The sequence below is a fragment of the Hibiscus syriacus genome, unplaced genomic scaffold, assembly GCF_006381635.1.
Source record: "Hibiscus syriacus cultivar Baekdansim isolate YM2019G1 unplaced genomic scaffold, ASM638163v2 tig00111794_pilon, whole genome shotgun sequence".
Classification (NCBI taxonomy): domain Eukaryota; kingdom Viridiplantae; phylum Streptophyta; class Magnoliopsida; order Malvales; family Malvaceae; genus Hibiscus; species Hibiscus syriacus.
The window spans coordinates 31,231-53,084 of NW_024063180.1; the positions used below are offsets into that span (position 1 = coordinate 31,231).

The window sequence follows — 21,854 nt, forward strand, 5'->3', positions numbered from 1 at the left end:
GAAGAAACTGCTGACACAAAGGAAACAATCTCCATGGCGATACTCGCAGGATCAACCATTATGATGCTCACATTAATCTGGGCTTCTGTCATTGCCTTTGGCAGCTATGATCTTTAAACAACCACCCCTTTACTTTAACTGGTTTGTCCCTCTCTTGAATTTGTTCTATAATCAAACAACTTTTACGGGTCATTTTCATTTATTTTTCATATCTGAGCAGGCTATGGTGTGAGAACCGATGCTGAAACTAAGTACAGTGCAATGATCATGCTTCTCTCCATGATTCCATTTCTGATTCTTCAGCTGGCGAAAATTCTAAGTTCTGCAAGGCGTGCCATTGTCCTGATTTCTCTTCTCACTTCGTTTGCTTTGCTAGCCGGTTACTGCACTTATCAGGTACGCAAGGGTTTTTAAATGATTTGATGTAGAAATCCAGATGAGATGAGAGTTTGGGGGAGTTGATTTGCAGGTGTTTGAGCCGTGGATTCAGAACAGGAGACTTGAATATTTGATGCGTAAATATATAGAGAGGAACTTGTTGGGTACACTTGTTTCTCCTAATGGAAGGCCAGATGAACTCCAAATTAAAAGGTAATGTCTTCTTCATCTCTTTATTTTTATCTTTGAATTTATGGGGCACAGTTTGGGATTTTTATGAGATTCATATCTGATAAGTTTTAATTCAACTTGATTTTATAAGATTGGCTTTTTTTTTCAAAAAATAATAATAATAATCTAAGTTTATGTTGAACATTTTAAAAGATAAGTTCGTGTTACGTCGAAACTTTTTAAAAGATAAATTTAAATTGAATCGGGTTTGAATTTAAAATAAAAAAAACCAACCGATTTAATTTAATTTGAAAAAATAGTATAGTTTTTTTACATATTTAAAAATAATTACAATAATATTTCTCTATATATTATTTTAATAAATTTTCCCATGAGACCTCCATTTTATTGAATATGTGTGTGTTAAGTTAGATGCGTAATTTACCAAATAAGCTAAATTTTAGTTTGAGTGAAATTTCTCTAATTTCGTATCAACTGTTAAATGGGAGATATATATTTTTTTAAGCGGATCGAGTTTATCAAAAACTCGATCCATATTGATCCCAAAACACAAACAAAAATAAAATATACATTTTAAATTTTAAAAAGTTCTATATATTTAAATTATAGTAGATAAAAATACAGAAAGTATACAGCTGTCACCAACTATGAATTTTTAAAAGTCATGATATACGATAAAAGTGTACCAAGTACCAACCATGCGACATTCTTTCAACTGGCTAACCAAAGCAAAAGAAATATTATAAAAAAAAAGCAAATTATTACAACAAAAAATATTTAAAACTTTACAAAATGTTAAAAGATTAATAAAAATGTATTCAATATTATATTTAATTAATTTAATTAACATATTCAAAAGATTAATTTATTCAATCTATTGGTTTGAAAATGAAGATTAGTGGCTATGATTTCATAAGCACAGGCAGCTAGTCATTCAGCTATCTTCTTACATACAGTTTGACCTGGTGACATGTTTACTCAAAATCTCCACTGCAGGTTGTTTCATAAGATCGATAAGAAAAATAATTCATTTATATCGTCAGCTGAACTTGGAGCCTTCATACTGGGAATACAAATGGAAGAGATGGGGCTGGACGAAGAAGATTTCCAGAACAAAATCATGCAGGAGTTTGACACCTCTGGTGATTCCAACATAAAGGGAACTGAATTCGTGAGAGGAATCTCAAATTGGCTTAACAAGGCAAATAATGATGTAAAACTGTTTCGCGCTCGGGCCAAGGTCAATAACAACCAACCATGGTGGAATTACATCGAAGCTGCTTTTCTCGTCACTTTGGGGACTACCGCTACCATCATGCTCTCTAAGCCCCTAGTGGCGGCGTTCGTCGGATTCTCGGAGTCGGCGAACGTGCCTTCGTTCATGGTTTCGTACGTCGTGGTGCCCTTGGCCTTGCATTTCAGGCAAGGATTCAGGGCTGTGTCTTCGGCTAGAGAGAAGACCGAAAAGGCTGCGTCTCTAACGTTTTCAGAGGTGTATGGTGCGGTGTTCATGAACAATGTGATGGACTATATATGCACGAGGTATTTCATGGGGTGTGTCGGCTCAGGTTGTGGTAGTTTTACTTGTTTGCACGACGATGGGAGTTTTGGCCACTTTCAGAACCAAATTTCAGTTCTGGACATGTGTTTTGGTGTATCTGTTATACCCCCTGTCTTTGCTGCTACTTTATGTTCTCACCAATGTCTTGGGATGGTCTTAATCTTGCAAAGATTAGACAAATTTATGAATATAGATCTACTTTTCTTTCAGAAGTGGAGGGTATTATTTCCTTCAAGAGAATTACAGTGTTCAATGAATAGTCCATGAACCAGAATTCTTATAAAATGAGTATGAACAAGATTTTTACATGCATTTGGTAAACAAACGAACGAAAACATAGTTGTGTTGAGTTTGTTTATTTTTACGAACACGCTTTTTTTATTTTTATTTTTTTATTGAATATGGAGTGAACTATGGAGTTAAAACTTTGAAGTTTGAGGAGTTTAAAGACTAGTATAATTCATTATTTTTTGAACATATAAACGAATATGTTCGCGAATGTTAAATAGACCAAACTTAAACAACTCCAAAAACAAACAAATACGAATTAAATAACTTCAAAAAATAAATATACAAAGACAAACGTAATCTTATGTCTTCCAGTCCAATTACACCCCTAAATAGATTACAACACTAGAAACATTAAGCATCAACCATGACATAGAAACCTGTAGAAAACACAAACATGAGACAAGACGTAAATAAACACTACAAAAACTCAGGAAAGAAACAATTGCAGGTAGCACACATGTAAGTTTATTTGTGAAGTTTTGAACTTTTCCATTTTTGTTGGCCTTATGATCTTCTTCAGTCTTTTTCCATGGCACCCTGGAATCTTCTCCTTGATTTTCTCCAAGATCCCTTTCTCCTTAGGCTCACCTTCAGCAGGATGCCCATCATGTGCACCATCTTCTTCGCCTTTCTTGTTCTTACTAGGGAGTTTCTCTGGTCTCTTCTCCAAAATCCCTTTCTTTTCCTCTGGGTTCTCGGATTCATCCTTGTGGCCATCTTTTGTCTCCATTGCAGAGGCATTTGATATACACATTTTTTTTGTATAACCACCAGTATCTGATCTATTGTTCGACTAATCCGGATCGTATATTACAGAGACAAAAGCGATCATTTTCCAATCCAATTTACCTCATTCGCAATCACCAGAATTTGATTCTCTGATCTTACTCAAAGAAACTTATTGTTAGTGGCATTTGATATACATTTGATTCCACTCTCACCATGTAACTCGTGTTTTCGAGTACAACTCTGTGTTGACCGGTGCTATGTGTCGGCTTTAATAAATTAATATAACAAATAAATATCAGTGTAACCTATGGAAGCTCGAGTTACTCAATAAGCCATGCAACTAGTTTAATCAATTTAGTAGACCAACACAACAAAGAAACCTATGCAAGTTTAAGTTGAAAAGCCTTAAATTAATTCATAACAAAATATGAATAATACGCTTGCGATAACAATTATATATAACAGTATGATTAGAAAATTAACCTCGGAAAATATTTACAAAAAATGTTTAAAATATGACAAAATGAATATATATAGTAATAAAATTTTTAAATATTTTCAAAAATACTTTTCAATCCTAATTGAAAACTACTTTTCACATAATAATCTAATCAAAATCTATCGGTTAAACAGTATACCATAGAAGCATAGACCCCGAACCCTTAGAGAAACTCTTCGTAACCCCAAATGAACCTTTATTCAGATTTCACCTAAATAGTTGATTTAAAAAAAATCTTATAATTATATTTTCTATTTAGCTATTAATATATGATTTATTAATCAACTAATTAAAAGATTCATTGTCATAGACTAATTACTAGTTTTTGAATTGCATAAACTAATTACTCTAATTTATTAAATCTTTATTCGACTAATTAAATTTTTTTCATTTGTAATATGAGCATGTTCTAATATAAGTAGTAAAATAATCTAGAAACGAGTTATGGTGATATAAGATCTAATTTGAATAACCTCTTTAATTCATAAAGTTATTGAATAAAATAAATCTTAAGATCGTCTATGTAGAATTATCTAATCAACAATGAAAATAATCATTCGAACGTCTCTGTAGAATTATAATCAACATATTTAATAAGAGTTTAGATTGTCGTATGTTAAAATCAATTATTGAATCATAAATCAAATGTTGTAATTTGCATTGTTTACATATCTTCTAATAATTGATTTCCAATTTATTTAATTACTTTCTTTTCGTTACGCCTTTTAATTTCATTCGCATTATACAATCTTCTATTTTATCACATTTGTGATAAATATGATGAGTATTGTGAAATTCATTCTATTCAGATTAAATCACTATAAATTTTTCACTGAAAAAATGGAACACTATTAAAATCGAAATGAATCTAAGAATGGCCTTTAATTTAATTTTTGGGCCGACAACAAAAATTTTAACTTATCCTGTCCATTATTATCCCTGAGGATTACAAACAGTAAAAAATTAATTTAAAAATTATATCCCAATCTCTTAACATATAGTTAATAAACTTAAAATATTCAATTACTGGAGTTTTTTTTTCGTTTTTTAGAATTAAAAATTTTGAAACGAGCTCATAAAATAGAAATATAGGATTAAACTCTAATATTTCTCTAGATTAATCTATAACATCCATAAAAACATAACCTCTCTAGTACTTTGCATAATATATAAATCTAATATTGTTTTGAGCACTACATTTCCCCAATTAAAGAGGTCATTACAAGACATGCACCAGTTCAGAGCTTTAGGTTGAGATCAATAAACTCTCCTGTTTTTTCATTACAACGAACCTCCCGTTTAAGACAAAGCGAGGCTTCTGCCGAAGTACTACCCCTTTGCAGATCTTCTGGTTGCAATAAGAAGCTAAAGAAGCCCTTGTTATAAACTGGTACATCAGATTCTGATGATGATGATGGCCTTTGCAGTGAAGTCCCCTCAGTGTTTTCCTGTGAAATTCATGGAAGAAAAAAAACGTTTTGAATTAGATAGAACCCCAAAGAAGGAAATTCAAAGAGAACAGAATCGCGTTGAACTATCTTACTTGAAAAGGGAATTGGTGGATGAATTTGGACAAGTCTGGTTGACAATTTTGAATAGTTGTTGGACGACTGGAACTGGCATTAGGGTTCCCATGGTCACTGGCATATGTTCTCACTTTCAGCTCCAATGGGCTCGTTGGAAATGGCACTGGATCTCTGATAATGGAGAAAGTAAAACAAAAAAACAATGAATGTAAGGTAACATTAACGGTAAAAATGAAAATATAAGTCTGGGAAGCTGACCGGGATATTCCAAAGTTGAAGACACCATTGTTGCTAGACGAAGATAAAGCATCGAGCCTGGAAATCTGTGGGGGGATAGAATGAAACGGCTGCATTCTAGGAGGCGCCGGCCGCCAGCTCTCGACGGTGAAACTAGGCCTTGGCCGCTTGGTGCCGATTATCTAATTCCAAATAACCAAATTTGAGCGAATAGAACGTGAATACGTGATCATGCAAAAGAAACTGATATAATTTTTATGTATACTTAAACAAGAAGAAAAGTAAATGATGGAGAATTTGCATGCACTTGCCTTGTCTTCCTCGGGAAACAGTGTAGAAATGTAGCTGTGAGGACTAGGTTTTTGGTTTGAAGGGGGCTCTACGTGATGATACACCCCTGCAGATGATGATGGGGTTGTTGTTATTGCAGACAATGGAAAAAGATCCATCTGTTTTAAAATACATGCATGTCAATGTCCACCAAAAAAGAAAGTAGAAATATGATAACAAATTTAATAAGAAAAAACTAAAATGGGCTTTTACCACTGAAAGATGATTCTTCTGCACCATGGGAGGAGGAGGAGGAGGAGGAACAGATCCGTTTGAAACAAGCAACGGAAACGAGAAACCAGTAGCCATTTTAGGAGCTTCCTCGTGTTTCCATGTCGAGGATAATCCCCAAGATATCGGCAACAAGGTTTGTTCCGGCAAGAACACGCCGGATCCGCCGACATAGACTCCTTTACTCCGACCATTGGAGCCTAACTGTGAAATTCCATTGCCATTACCATGAAAAGCAGTAACTGGAAGTGATGAAACTAACGACGACGAAGAAGAAGAGATTCCTCCAATCCCAATCCCATTGCCGTTATCATCTTTCTGCTCTTGTTCACGCAACATCTTCTCCAGTTCAGCCACACCAGGCCCTCTTTTGGGGACTCTTTGTTTCTTCGCCTTCCTCAAAGCGGAGCTTTCATGATCGCGATGATAATCACCTACGCCACTCGCATCTGCCATGCCTCGAAACATCAGAATATAGATGATCAACAGAGAAGAAATCCCCAGTAATTTTTCAAGATCATAAATCTAAAAGAAGAAACAGAAATCATTCAAAAAGAAAAAACCGGGGGCATACATATATATAAGGAAAATTGAAAATCCCAAAAGGTGGAGTCGGAAGAGGCTACCTATGCGTAATGAAGAAGTGGCATCAAGGAAAGTCCGCCCATGTTTTAAGCAGATAATAGATCTTGGAAAGAGAAAACCGAACTATATACTATGTTAGAAAAACTTGAAATTCATTACTTCGATTTTCCGAGATTTTATGAGGAAAAAAGTCTGAAAAGAAAGAAAAAAGTAACTTAAAACCTAGCAATCATCGAACCTTTGTTTGTTTTCATTTTGGTCCCTCGATTTTGATACTTTTTTCTTTTTGTTCTCACTTGTCAATATATGAAACTTTGATATTTGTATAGGAAGGTCCATGGCTGATGTGTCCCAAAAATCTCTGAAAATCTTTTCCATTTCTATGTGCAGTTGGTAAATGCCACACCCCCACTTTAGTCTAACATATTTGCATGGAATTTAAAGGAGTTTGTTATGGGCCCACTCAAATAATACTATAGTCATATACAGGTACTTTTTGCACCCCATCCTTTCTCTGTGCTGAAGCCTTACCTCCTAAGTTTTGGAATATTATAGGTCTAATCCTTCTTTTAGTCCTTGGACTCTCCTCGTGTTTGAAATTTAGTTTCTTTACTTTTGTTTTTAGGAATAAATTTCCTTTGTTATTCTGATTTAATAATTGAAGTTCGATTTATAACACCAACATACTTTTATTAAGTTTTGGTAATGAAAACTTTTCATATAATCAATTTAAAGCAAGGTGAAAATCATGAAAAAAATATAAATATATCTACTTTTACTATTATTAATCGGGCCACGTTGGCAATTATATAATTGATCGGACTTCAATTACTTAGTCAAAATAGTAGATGACTTTAATGGTTAATAGTAGAAAAGTTAAATTTTAGAGGTACAAAGACTAGAGGGGCGGAAAACATAATTCGACCAAACAATACGATTCCTCATCAGCAAATCCATTGTGAAAATTTAGACAAAAATAACACAAATTTAAAGCACTTGGATCCATATTCATAATAAATATACTTTATTTCTCTATATTTGCAAATTTATATAGTTTAAGAAACTTTTGTTTGAAGATAATCCCATTAAATAATGAGGATTTAGCAAATTAAGTAAAAAAAAAACCTTCACTAATCACTAATCTTGGCATGGGAAAGACATTTGTAAAATTGTGGTAATAAATGAAATGACACAAAAGGAAATCGCCAGGCTGACACACTAATGAAAAAAAAAACATCTTTGATGTTAAGATTAGGTCATTAATTAACCCAAATAATGTGATGTGAGCTTAAGACCAAATTTGGGAATAAATTAATGTCTAGCATGTTTCGCCCTAAAATCTTATTTGTCTCGGTTCTTGCTGTTTTTCTTCCCAATTAAATTATCAAGTGTGGTTGAAATTTGTGGCAATTGCAATGTAGTTGGTCACATGGGTTAGGGAGAACGTTATCTTTTGTCATTATGAATGAGGATCTTCATGGCATCATGAAATATTTTAGGTGCAAACAAGGCACAGTATAAGGTTTTGATATTAACTAAATATACAATTAGTTCCATTTACGAGTGTTCTTATTTGATTTGAATTATTGCTAGGGTAGAAGAGGGTCAAACTGCAAATCAAATCCAATGTTTATTTTCTAATCTACTCTTAATTTGGATCAATTCAGTATTTAAAAAAATTATCTCAATTGAAATTTTAGATTTGATTTGATTCGAATTTAAATATTTTATTACGTAATTTATATCTTAAATCTTGTTGAGATCTCCTACTAATTGATGATTACTAATACCATAATATCAAAGGATTTAATACCAAATGGAACCAAAAGATTATTTATAACAAAGATTTCATTTTAGTTGTGAAAAGTAAATAACAATTAATGAGCATAATTTACAATACCATAATAAATGTTTGATTTTGTTCAAGTATTTTTTTGGCTTGAAAATTGAGATTATTGACAACTTATTTCTCTTTAGGATGAGATAAATCTAAGGCTTAATATTAAAATAAGTGCCCAAACTATAGTTAAATTTTCGAATTGGTGCCTAAATTATTTTTTGACCTATCTAGGTGTCTAACGTTACAAACGTTACTCATTTAGGTGCTCGAGCCTTAACAACGTTAATTTCTCCGTTAAGTGACACGTGTCACAATCTGGTGCTTTTAAAAATTTTTATTTAAAATAAAAAAATTAAAATTATATATATTTTAAAAAAATATTTTGAAATAGCCCTAAAAACTTTGAAAACCTTCATTTCAACCCCTAAACCCACATTGGCCATCTCCCTTTATTATCGACGAAGCTCCATCCGACCTCATTTCCCACCAACGACCAAAACCCCCATGAAATCATGACTGGCCAATGGTGAATCAATATTTTATACCCAACGAACCCTAGGATAAAAATCGTGATCCCACGCGATCTCGAAGGCCAATCGACGGCGTATGACTAGGACGATGGTAGGGACTATGTCAGCGGCGGCGGTCGTGATCGTGATCGGAAAGGGGGCGGTAGAGGGTTAAGGATAGCATGTAAGGATTTTAGGTATTTGGGACCTTTTTTATCATTTAAGAGAAATTAGGGTTTTTTTTATAAATATAATAATATTTAAAAAAATCTAAATTTCAAAATCACCATATTGTGACACAGGTCACTTAACAGGGAAAATTAACATCGTTGACAGCCTGAGCATCTAAATGAGTAACGTTTATAACGTTAGACATCTGGATAGATCTAAAAATAGTTTAGGCACATATTCGAGAATTTATGTATAGTTTGGACACTTATTTAAGTATTAAGCCTATATATAATTGTTTGCGTATACATAAAATAGTGTTATGTTAATGATTATACCAGTAGTTTGTAAATGAATCCAATTAAAGTTATACATTATATTTATATAAAACTAAAGTTCATATATCATTTAGTATTTTAAATAAAAATTTAAATGATTATTTTTTTAAGAATACTAATGTGGGTAATATTATATGCATAGAACAATATATGACTCTCTCATAACATGAAATAAAACCCCAACATACATATTGTATCAATTCACGTAGAATAAATACACGTTTAACTTAATGTGACTTTCTACTACCAGATCAAAACATATACTATTTCTTTAGATATTTTTAAATATTATTACGATAATTCATTTTTAGATATACATTATTCTCGTAAATTAGTCTTTATCACATGCCATTATGAACATGGATTCTCATTACATGGTGGAGTATTTTAGGTGCAAACAAAGGCACAGGATAAGGTTTGGATATTAACTAAATATATAATTGGTTCCATTTATGTGTGTTCCTATTTTAAATTGGACATTTGAATCGGTCTAGGACCAGCAGAGATGCCTACATTAAGTCTCATTTACTTATATTTGTTTTAGTTTGAAGAAAATTCAAATTCTATAAATGAAATGAGTGTATCGGAAGTTGAAAACTCTCAAATTCTAATTCAAAAGAAAATTTAATCAAAATAAATCTTGATTTGAAAAGGAAATATTTTGATGGAAATAACTTATTGTTTTATTTTAGGCTTATTACATTTTTAGGTGCAACTCAAATTGATTTTTGGTACCTAAAGAATTTTTCGTTAAAAATAGGTGTCTAATGTTTTCTCCGTTATACTTTTAGATGTCTACCGTTAAAAAGAAAACTAGTTAAGTGGCATGTGTCATATTTATATACATTTTATTTTTTAAAAATAAAATATTATTTGAAAATATATATTTTTAAAAAATCTGAACATGACACATGTCATTTAATGATTTTTTTAATAGTAGTCACCTAAAAGTATAGCGGAGAAAAAAAATTAGGCACTTAATTTTAACGAAAAATTCTTTAAATACAAAAAGTGAATTATTAAATCAAAAGACTACAGAGACTAAACTTCAAAAATTACAATTTGAATGTGCAAAGAGAGGACAGATTAAATCATGAAAATATATTATAATTTTAAGTTGCTTATCAGCAAGGTCCCGTAGCTCAGTTGGTTAGAGCGTTGGTCTTATGAGCCGAAGGTCGCGGGTTCGAGCCCCGCTGGGACCATCTTTAGGTCATTTTCTTCTTCTCTTTTGATTTTCAGGCTCTCCTCCTCCTTTACCACATCTGCTACTGTTGTTGTCCCCGCATTTTGTTTATCTCTTTAAGATCTTTGCTATTACACTAATCTGAATTATTCGTGTTCCAGTTTTTGTCTGCTGTTGTTTCTGATTATATCTGCATTCAGTTATGTGAAGACAATAATAAAGATTGTGAAAGATTTCAACTCCAAGCAGGTGAAGGTATATATCGGTTCTAGAAGGGCTCTCCGCACGGTCAACCTGATCATGGCTACATCATCTTCTGTTCCGACTGGCGAGTCACCTTCGTTTCCATTGTGGAGACTGTTAGATTTTTAGCTCAACAGCTGCATCATTACAAATCCCCAGCAAGTTCCTCAGACGACAGCAAAAGAGCTGCATCATCGATAAATGGCATCGTTGGGATTTGCTGTCATACTAACCAAAAGAGCTTTAAGAATATCCACTCACTTGGGTCGGTTTGAGTTGTGTGCTAGATTGAGTTATAGTATATTATGGTATGAATCGACATGAATTTGCCATACATTGTGTACTTTGATGCAGCGACTAGAGAGACTAACGAAGAGATTGGTTTGGACCCTTCACTTGGAACGTTATAACTGTTAACTATTTTTGTCCAAGGTAGTGAATATTTATTTTATGAACTCTTTTAGCATCTTCTTCAACCGTTCATCTGTTTGGTAAATGAAATAGCTGCAATTTACATTGTAGATGTGAACAAAATTACTGTTATGGATTGAATGAAGTTGCCTTGTATTGCATAACTATGTAATACAAGTACAAAAAATCTAATAATCCATCCGAAACCTAAACAGGGTATTCATTCAAAGCAATCTATCCTTCGTTTTACCTTCTTTCACATGATTAGATGAGACCAAGAATCTACATTGATCTGAATGTCTCATAATGTTTGATTGTATGAAAAGATTACATGGCAAAACAACTCGGAATCAACTAGTTTAGAAAAAAATGACGTGTGTGTGCATCTCTCAGCCGAAAACCTCGTAGAATTTCTCGATAACAAGTAAACCGGAGTCGATAGACTCTAAAGGATCCTTACGAAGACGGTGTCTCAAGCAGTTAGGGATGACAGTGGCAATATCTTCTGCAGTGACTTTATCTCTTCCCTTGAGAGCTGCAAGAGCTTTTGCAGCTCTGTTAGTGACAATATCTCCTCTCAATCCATCAACATTCAGCTCAGCACAAACCTTTGATATTTTAACCTTCAGGTCCTGATCAATCTGAACAGAAGAAAGATTACTCCTAGCCAAACCAATCTGCTGTTGCAGCTTCTCTTGCTCGTCCTTGTAAGAATCACGGAATTCTTTCGGGTTTTTATCGAACCGACCTCTCTCCTCTACGATCTTCACTCTAAGCTCCGCATCCCTCACTGTTCCGACTTGAGCATGCATTCCGAATCTATCAAGAAGCTGCGGTCTAAGCTCCCCTTCCTCTGGATTACCCGAGCCAATCAGAATAAACCGTGCAGGATGCGATATCGAAATACCTTCCCTCTCAACCGTATTCCACCCTGATGCAGCGGAATCCAGAAGAACATCCACCAAGTGGTCATCCAAAAGATTAACTTCATCGACATAAAGAATCCCTCGATTAGCTTTAGCTAGAAGCCCAGGCTCAAATGCCTTGACACCCTCTGTGAGGGCCTTCTCAATGTCAATGGTTCCACAGACCCTATCTTCAGTAGCACCTAATGGCAAATCAACCATGTTGATTTTAGTCATTGTAACAGCCAGTTCCTCTCCTTTTGTGATCTTCTCCCTGACTTCTATACCCATTGCTTCAGGATCTTCGGGGTCGGAGTTATAAGGGTCACTGAAGACTACCATGATTTCCGGCAGTAAATCGACCAAGGACCTAACAGTTGTGGACTTGCCAGTTCCTCTATCACCCATTATCATGACACCACCGATCTTGGGATCAATTACATTCAACAGAAGACACAATTTCATCTCATCTTGTCCTACTATAGCAGCAAATGGAAACACTGGTCTCTGACTCTCTTTAGCAGCAACCTTCTGAGCCTGAAAATCATTACTTCACAAGCTTCATTCACATGAATTCAAATAGTATACACCTGCTCTTCAAATACCCAATTCTCCGGGCGCCATATAAGTACAAAAAAACCCCCCTAAAAAACAAACACTTTCTTCAAATGAAAAAGTTAATTAGATACCTGTTCAACTGGGTTAACTTCAGTGGCGACATTAGTTACTGCAAAATGAAATCGATGCCTTCTCTTTCTACCTTGAATCCCAATTCCCCCGTACAGTTTCCTCCCAGAACCCTGCCCTGTACCACAGTAACTAAAGCAGTAAAATCTTACCCAAAGCCCGAATTCATTGGTAAAGCAAAGTACGCGGTTGAATTAAGTCGATAGAGAAATGTACCTGGGTTAATGGAGATAGAGGGAATGATGGCAGGCTCTGAGGAAGGAGAAACGAGAGACCGACAAGCTAAGATTGCGGTTGAGGTTCCAAGCACGGAAGCCATTGCCGCCTGCAATTGTGGTTGTTTCTTTCTTTGTTTTAACGGGGTGAGTGAATGTTGTGCAGCTGTGATTGTCACAGTGTTTTGTGATTGCTTGAAACTTGCAGCTTGACATGGTTTCTTATTGGTTTGTTATGTCCGGATAAGATGATAGGTTTTCATTCTTTCGTTGCCTTTGATTTTTGTCATCTTGTGAATATCAGATCTAGGGGTGCGATAATGAGTTATTTAACCCGTGTTTGTTAAAAAAACTATATAAATTAATAGATTAGTCATTTATTATGTTTTATAATTAATTAGAAAATTAATAAATTTTGAATTAAATATTTTTTTAAAATAACTACAAAAAATTATTAAAAAATTAACGAGTTATTCATTAATTTATCGAGTTAAGTTAGACTTTGTTCGTATTAACTCGTTAAGATCTCGAGTCGAATCAACTATAATCAAACTTTTATCGAATTTTAACCAAATCGAGTTCAAATTACTCACGAACTGCTCAACTCGTTAAGTACCTCTAAGCAGACCAATACAAACGTTATTTTCAAAAATAAATTTATAAAAATAAAATCAATGGTGAAGTATTTAAAATAGCTATTAAATAATTAACCCATCAAGCGACTGGTTAAATAAAATGTTGATCTTAACTTTTTTAAGTTCAAATAATTGTCTAGGTGTACGGGGTCATCAATCGGTTAAAAATTATAAATAAATATTATTTTATAATTATTATGGATTATTAAAAAATTATATAAAAAATTATTTAATAACAATTAATATCTTTTGGAAATATAGTAAAAACTAATAATTATTTTAAAATTATTTAAAATTGTTAATAGTCACTTTATAACTTTTTAAACCTTAAACGATGAAAAATATTTTTTAATTGCTCTCTCGATTTCAAGATTTCGTATTAATTAATCCAGATCGACCTACGTAATACGTCTGATTATGATAAGTGAGTATCCTAACGAGGATTTTCTGCATACACAAGAACTCAGACTCTAGACCTTAAGTATATCAAGATGCATACCACTTAATTCAATTCTATTGGTAACAATCAAAAAAATATTTTGAGATAACCTAATGATGATTTATTTATTTATTTTAAAATTAATTACTCCCTCCATCCCATTATTTGTGTCTGATATTGACTATGCACATAATTTTAGGAGATATATTTGACCAAGAGAAATGATAAAATTATCCCTAAAAGATGATTGATAAATTTAACAAATTTGTTTTGATAAGTATAAAATAGATGGATATAAAGATAAAAAAAGAAATATAAGTGTTGTTATTTGTTAAATTTTCTAATAAGATACTTTGAATGAGATAATTTTAAAAACAAAAAAAAGATACATTTAGTTGGACGGAGGGAGTATACTTTAACATTTTTAAATTAATTATTAATATTATGCTAATGAATATAATATTGAGTACGAGATTGAATCAAATAAAATTAAATCTAAAAGAATTTAAATTATTTGACTTAACGAGCATCATTTTATGGTTTAAACTTTATTTAATATTGTTCAAAGAAGTATGAAGATTAAAAATATCAAATGAGAGCATAAGGATTAAATCTATACCTCTTATATAGTATAGGAACTAATAAAATAATTTGACCTAAGAAACGGTTACTTGAAAGCTTGTCCTCACTCCACAAGCTCCCGCCTCGTCAACAATTGGAGCTATAGTATAAATGCAGAGCACATTTGAACGCAAGGGAAGCCAACAAAACCCACATTTTCCTTCCCCAATCTTCTTTCCTGCCAAACAGCCTCGTTTTCTAACAATTTCTCACCAAGATTAACGACGCAAGTTTCCTCACTTTCTCTCGCTCCAATTCAAACAGTACACCTTGTAAAATTAAAGATCTAGAGTTTATTTAGATTTTGCAACATTCTAGAGTTTAAATTTTAGATCGATTTATTAAGAATTTGTTTTTAATTTTTCAGAAAATTGATTTGAATTGACCTTTCGTTTTCCCTTTAGATAACGTCATTTCGCTGATCGATTGTTTTGGTGAATTTGAAGCCATTTTAGGCTTTGAATCAGTTTCGTTTCAATTTTAGCTCATATGTGTTTCTTTGATTATCACCGTCTCTATATTTTCCTTCTATTGAATGTGTTTTCTCTTTCATGTTTCCCATTTGGCCTGGATTTTTGTTGTTGTTGAACAGCTCAGGTATTTTGATTTTATATATAATCATGTTGTGTTTGAGCTTGATTTTACTAATTACTCGTTTACTGTAAATGCATAGTTTATGTTTACATTGCTTTAATAATATTAGATCTCATTGATGGTGGATTTCTCAATTAATTTGATTATGAGAAGTTGCTAGTATAACTGCTTTATAATGAATTATGAAATATTTTGTATGTTATAAATTTGAAAAGGAACCTCATAGGTGTTAGGTAGCCCGTTGCTCCATAACCACTAAAGCGCTTAGTTTGCTTACATCTAATAAGTGAACTGCTACGATAGCATGACTGAAGTTTGGTCCATTGACTGTTGCTCCTTCTGAATTGTAATGTGATCAACAACAGCATATGATTCAAATGTGGTTGATCTCGTTTGCTTACATCCAACTGTTTCTATCATGTTGATACTTTACTTGCCTGTAGTGAAACTAAAGTATCATACCATCTCTTCTTTTTCTTACACTTGACGTCATTGATTAAAACTAAGAATATTCGGTACGCTGCTGCAACACCAATTTGTTTCTTGGCTTTCTTTCCTATTCCAATTCATATTGATTTCTCAAGTCTTTTTGATGACTGCAGTTGAAAATAACTATTTATGAATGTTGCTTGGAGATGGCAGAGCCAAAGAAGGCAACTTCTTCAGCTGTGGATTCAAAATCAAAGGAGAAAATATCAGTGATAGGTATTCCTTGGCATTCTAAAAATAAGAAAAAAATGCTTTAGAATGAATGAAAAAATTAACAAGAGATTGCAACTCTATAGTAGTTGGGTAGCTATGATTAACTGTGGTTTCTTAATGAAGACGTTATTAGAAACACTACCCTTAACCTTTTATGATTGATTTCTCTGGAATCTCCCAAGAGTAGAAAAGTTAAGTAAATCAATCCTAAAAGATGATTCAGTAAGTCTTTCTAGTATCACCTTTTTCAATAATTCATAAGACGTGTGTACTGAGAACCCACTTTCCACTTAAAACAGATGAGGATATTGGTAAAGATTTCCTTAGCTCCTGGAAAATGAAAGATGATGATATGGATTTTAACTTTGAGACAACCACAAGGGGCAATAAAAAGGCGTTCAACTTTGACAAGGTGTAAGTGTTCCCAATTCTTGGGGTTTTAATTGTCATTGAAAAATGAGGGTCTCGTTATATGGCATCAGAACCTAGCACAGTTTGTCTATTCTGCATATCATATGATGGAATAGTGTACTAATGTATTGTCTTTCTTTTATTTGTTACTTCACTTTACCAATTTTGGTGCCTTCTCTGTATGGATGTCATCACTCACCCTTGTGCTGTTTGCAGCAGAAATTATTTCTACCAGTCGGATGAATTACTGAGGTATGAAGATATTTGTTCTTTTCAGGGATGACGATTTTAATCTGGATGACGATTTTGGCAAGTTACCATCATTCAAACGGGACATGCCTGATTTTGATTTCTCATCACCCGCAAAAAAGGATGCAAAAGCAAAGGAAAAACCTAAAGAGGAAACTGATACTGGGAAGCAACAAGAGAAAAAAAATGGCTTAAACTTCTCTTTTAATTTCAATGAGTGAGTGTATAGTTCTTTTATGTTTCAATCGTCACATGTTTAAGCTTTTGCTTTAATATTGTTTTGCAGGAAGATATACGTCTATTTCACAATCATTTTTATTTTTTAGCCTGTACATCGTATCTGTTGCAGGTTGGATGACTTTGATTTTGATTCAACCCTAAATAAAGGAGAGAAGACTCGTAAGAAAAACCAGGAAAGCAAAGCATCTGCTTCAGAGGGTATTGGCGTTTCTAAAGTTGACCAGGCACTAGAGGATGATTGCATAACTGCAAGACTTCCAGAACCAAGGGATGCAGCCAATTCAAAGGCTGAGACGTCCAAGGGTCGAGCCGAAGCTTGTGATTCCATAGATAACCCTTGTCCCTCAAAAGAAGTTCCTGCACAGGGACCTGATCCAGAAAAATTGGTTACGGCACAAGAATCAAGAAATGTTCCAGATAAATCTGAGGAAACCAATGCCAAAGAAACATATAAATCAAGTCCTCCAGACAAGGACGTTGCATCAGAACTCTATGATCAGCAGTCCTTACAATGGTCACCCATGGATTCCTGCAGTGGGAACAATTCAAACCCTGAAACTATTTCAGACGTTCAGGCAGAAGTTTGTTCTCAGGGAAGAAGAAAAGAAACCAGTTCAGGTTCAGAGAAAAATGTCAGTGACAAAGTGGTAATCAATGAGGATTCCATTCATGAAAAGTTGCACCAGAAGAATTCATTTCCGCTATCAGAGAATTATAGAGATGAAAGAAATGGGACAGGTGGCAATATTCAAGCAGAAATAGAAGAAAACCAATTAGTGCAAGACGAAAAAGTTGTGAAGGAAGGTTCCACTTCAAGCTTATCAACAGAAAATTTAGACAATATTGCACCCTGGAAGGATATCCAGACTCCGGCTCCCAAACTTCCTTCTGTTTCATTGGACAGGTCAGATAATTGAAAATTCTTGTAATAATGCGTCATCCTTGTTTAACTATTGAAGTGCTCTAATTTGTGATTTTCTAGTTGAACTATGTGAATGGAGGTATCGTTGATAATGATTTTAATAATATATTAGTTGTTGGAGGATTGAAAAGAAGAAATATACATAACTGTATCTGCTACTGTAACTACTAAAAATTACATTGATTGAGAAACGCTTGCTATTGATACTAACATGTTCTACGATTAGAACTGATAATTCATTAAAACTTTTATAAAAGTCTAGAACTGCAGCTAAATTTGATTTATTAGATGCAGTGAACCAACAGCCGCTGAACTTTCTGCAGAAAAAGACAAAGAAGCTGGGGAAATTCGCTCAAGGTTTTTCAGAAGACCAGAGGAAAACAAATCTCAATTGCATCAGCCATCAGAAACTGGAAAAGAGGTTTCCACATTTATCAGGAAAAAAATTGGTGACATGCATTTATACACCACATATGAGAAAAGGTGTGACATGCTTTCTCTAATAACTTTAAGTAGTGTTTTCCAAGATAGACAGGCTTTTTAGACTATTTGCATCTTCACCAGGGAGGGCTCTGAAGCTAGTGAAGCACAAAGTGGAAGAAAACTGATTGATTATTCAAAATTACATTCACAAGACTTAAAAGAAGGGAGGCCTGTTTTGCTTAAAAGTGAAAACAATATTGGACGTTCTAGTGATATCAGGTGAGGCATTTATGGTAGTAGTGATAATTTTGGTGGTTCCTTTGAAGAACTTAATACACATATTATCTTGTAGTTAGAATCTTCTATTACTTGATCTATTTGTTTTTTCTTTGGAACCTGTAAGAAATTGTGGACTAACTGTGCAAACTTGTTTGGATTCCTTGCAGTTTGAATGCTAATCCCCTAATCATGCTGAGAAGACAACTGAATCTAGTATCCACACATCAGTGAATCCCAATCTCCAGGTTCCAAAAATAGACTCCGTTCAGATCTCAAAATTTCATTCTGAAGCACATAAAATTGCCAAGAAAGCATCTACTCTTTCTAGCTTCAAAAGCACAAGGTGTGATGCTGAATTATCAAGCTAGATGTTTTTTAAGGCCTTTATATGAGGGATTCTCGGTTAACTTTTTGTAATGAAGTTTGGCCTCTTCTCAATGTAGAAGTATAGGAACAAAGGTAAATCCTCTGGGTTCTCAGAAGGAAACCAGTTCATTGAGAAAATTAGAACGAAAGAAGGATACCCCAGGAAATACATCAAAGATTGTCCTTCCTGCTGGTTTTCCTGAGAAACAAACACCAAAGCTCCCTTCCTTGAAGCGGAAAACATTTCAGGTTCTCTCATATTTTTCTGATGCAAAATTATATTTTTCACCAAAAAGTGTAGAATTATCTTTAAATATGACGTCATTGAAATAGTATTGTGTTCATGTAGTTAATACGATGTATCACTAATATTCTCTCAAAGCTGTTCTGTAGGAATCAAATAGAGACAGGGTATTGTTGAAACCCCTCAAAAGGATTTCGCAATCACCAACTGAAAGCAGGTCTTGCTGCTTTTGAACTCTACACACATATTAACCAATCCGCAGTCTTCTTCGCTAGAATAACACATTTTTTTAAACAAATCTGCAGGAATACAGAATCTTTTGAAAGAGTTGCTAATAAAGAGGTATCAGTTCAACCGAACTTAAACATTTCTGCATAAAAAGGGCGGAAAATATTTGGTAAACTCTTGACTTTAATCACATTAAATGGCTATGCTAGGTTCAAGATCATAACAATTGCATGGAGGTTTCAATAGAGAATGTTCTCTGTGATCATCTGACCTCCAGATCTGAAATTCCTCGAGAGGTGATTATGACAGAACTGGGGTTTTCTTCGGTCATAGAACATGATAAAAATGTGGAAAAGGCTGAAGCTTATGGAAAGGAGCTTGATGATGTAAGTAAAACACATCAAGCAAAAGATGGTTCTTTGAATTTTATATTATGTTAATGATGCATTTCATTTCAAAATAAAACACATCAGAGGATGAGATATTTGGTATAAATTTGATGTTTTTGTTCGCAGATATGCAACATTCTGAAAAAGAAACACGAGGAAGCCAAAGAACTCATGGTTCGGGCTATTGTGAACAACAGCAATTTACTGATGCTTAACCATCCCATCCATAAAGAGAAGATATCCTTCCCATTTTGTATTATTTTGCATTCATAAGATTTTCTCTGCTTACATTTGTTGTAATTAGTGTTGCACATTCCTTCACGATTAAGAACGTTCATGTGGTTCAGAAATTTGCTGAGCTATTGCTTTCCAAGGAAATGCCAACTTGAGTACTTGATCGGAGGCACGGACCACACTTGTATGCCCATATAAGGTATCTTTCTCATCTCTAACACATACATAAAGACGCATGGTAATTCAAACTTCTCCCCTGCTTTATTTGATATGTTCTTGCTCCATTCAATTATCAGAAACAGGATGCGTGTTTTTCTATTACTCATTGAAGTAACTGAAACTTTACAATGCAATCAATTGTAGGTACTGAACAGTTATCAATCTAGAACTTCATTAAATCATGTAGATTGTTTAATATGATTTACAGTTTCTCATGGTAAGATTTTTGAACCCTAACCTATTAGTAAAAGCACCAACGCTTCAATACTAGGGATAGGCATTTTGACCCAAACTCGACCGCTTTAACTTGATTATATAGAATATATTTTTTTTAAATTATAAATCGGGTCAGATTGAATTTTTTGAAAGAGAAGGTTGATCGGGTTTGGATTTAAGGTGAAATATACATGCCCCGAAATAATAATATAATTGACCCTTATATATTTAGGGATGATTTTTATAATATCATTTTATCTATATAATTGACCCTTATATATTTAGGGATGATTTTTATAATATCATTTTATCTATATATATTTTAATTAGATCTTTATTTTAACTAATAAAAATAATGTGTCGAATCATATTAAGTATAAATTTTTACCTTAAAAATCGGGTCAAATTTCAAACCGGTTAAATTTTCTCTAAACCTAGATCGGATTGAATTACTATTGAAAAGATATTTTACTCGAATCAAATTTAAGTGAACCGAAAATCCGATTCGATCTGGATCATAACCATTCTTATTCAATATTACTATTGCTCCAATACTTTAATGACAACTGGATCAGATTGGATAGATATTGTCAAATTCGAATTGAGTAAAACTGTATACACCGTTAAAGCCCAACCAAAAAGGCTGAATTCCAATCAGAGGAATAGTGAAAATGGTAAGGTCCAGCCCATTCCAGTTGTAAAAGTAAAATGTTCAACTCTTCCCTCCTCGTGCGGTGGTGCCCCAATTTGTACAGAATTAAAATTAAAAAACGCGCGCTTTTCTATGGGTAATTTTCACAGCAGCCATTTTTCAAGCCTTACAAAAACAAAAAAGAAGCATGAAATATGATTCCGGCTCCAACCTTCCCTCCATAAACAATATTCCCAAACTAAAACCATTTTTCTCTGATTCAACCCACCAAAATTCCCACCACGAAACCAAAACTTAAAAAAGATGTGAAAAATTGCAAACCAGCTTTGAAGTTTCAATTGAAATATTTCACTAACTCCCCTCCAAGACCCACCATTACTTATGTCTCTCTTCTTCTCCACCATTCCAACACTCACTCACATCCTCCTCCTCCTCTCTCATATTCAAAAATCAAATGGCTGTTGTCTCCCTCAATGAAAATGACAACAAGGAGAACATCCCTCCTTTGTCCTCTAAACAGTCTACATTTGTTCTCGCGAAACCTTCATCCTCCAACAAACAAAGAAGAAGATTAAGAGTACCCCTTCAAGACTTTACCAACCTCATTCTTCCCCAAATCTGTTCAACTCCGGCTCAATCCGATACAGCAATTCCGGTCTCTTCCCAAGCTTCGGTTTCTCAGCCTAAATGTCGAAAAAGGAGGGCTGAAAATGAGCTTGGATCGATTTGC

At 33.8% G+C, this 21,854-nt stretch overlaps 3 protein-coding genes, 1 long non-coding RNA gene, 1 other non-coding gene and 1 pseudogene across 5 annotated transcripts; 4 read left to right on the plus strand and 2 right to left on the minus strand.

Annotated features, from left to right (window-relative positions):
• The first annotated feature begins 208 nt into the window (after window positions 1-208).
• LOC120170810 (sodium/calcium exchanger NCL1-like) lies at window positions 209-2,398 on the plus strand. Its single transcript, XM_039178676.1, has 3 exons — window positions 209-396; window positions 470-591; window positions 1,567-2,398. The coding sequence occupies exons 1-3, from the start codon at window positions 262-264 to the stop codon at window positions 2,396-2,398; spliced, it is 1,089 nt and encodes a 362-aa protein (XP_039034607.1). The 5' UTR covers window positions 209-261.
• A 2,410-nt stretch (window positions 2,399-4,808) lies between these two features.
• Window positions 4,809-5,342, minus strand: LOC120170856. Its single transcript, XM_039178704.1, has 2 exons — window positions 5,194-5,342; window positions 4,809-5,098 (listed from the first exon to the last, which is right to left on the minus strand). Exons 1-2 carry the CDS (start codon window positions 5,295-5,297, stop codon window positions 4,897-4,899), a joined length of 306 nt encoding a protein of 101 aa, XP_039034635.1. The 5' UTR covers window positions 5,298-5,342; the 3' UTR covers window positions 4,809-4,896.
• A 5,203-nt stretch (window positions 5,343-10,545) lies between these two features.
• Window positions 10,546-10,619, plus strand: TRNAI-UAU. The gene has a single exon. It is a non-coding gene; the product is annotated as a tRNA-Ile (tRNA).
• Window positions 10,620-11,494: 875 nt separating this feature from the next.
• Window positions 11,495-13,253, minus strand: LOC120170855 (magnesium-chelatase subunit ChlI, chloroplastic-like). The gene is made up of 3 exons (XM_039178703.1): window positions 13,063-13,253; window positions 12,849-12,964; window positions 11,495-12,696 (listed from the first exon to the last, which is right to left on the minus strand). The coding sequence occupies exons 1-3, from the start codon at window positions 13,163-13,165 to the stop codon at window positions 11,644-11,646; spliced, it is 1,272 nt and encodes a 423-aa protein (XP_039034634.1). The 5' UTR covers window positions 13,166-13,253; the 3' UTR covers window positions 11,495-11,643.
• Window positions 13,254-14,923: 1,670 nt separating this feature from the next.
• On the plus strand, window positions 14,924-16,437 carry LOC120170851. The gene is made up of 3 exons (XR_005520822.1): window positions 14,924-15,028; window positions 15,986-16,055; window positions 16,352-16,437. It is a non-coding gene; the product is annotated as an uncharacterized LOC120170851 (long non-coding RNA).
• A 280-nt stretch (window positions 16,438-16,717) lies between these two features.
• Window positions 16,718-20,192, plus strand: LOC120170811 (annotated as a pseudogene).
• Window positions 20,193-21,854: the final 1,662 nt, after the last annotated feature.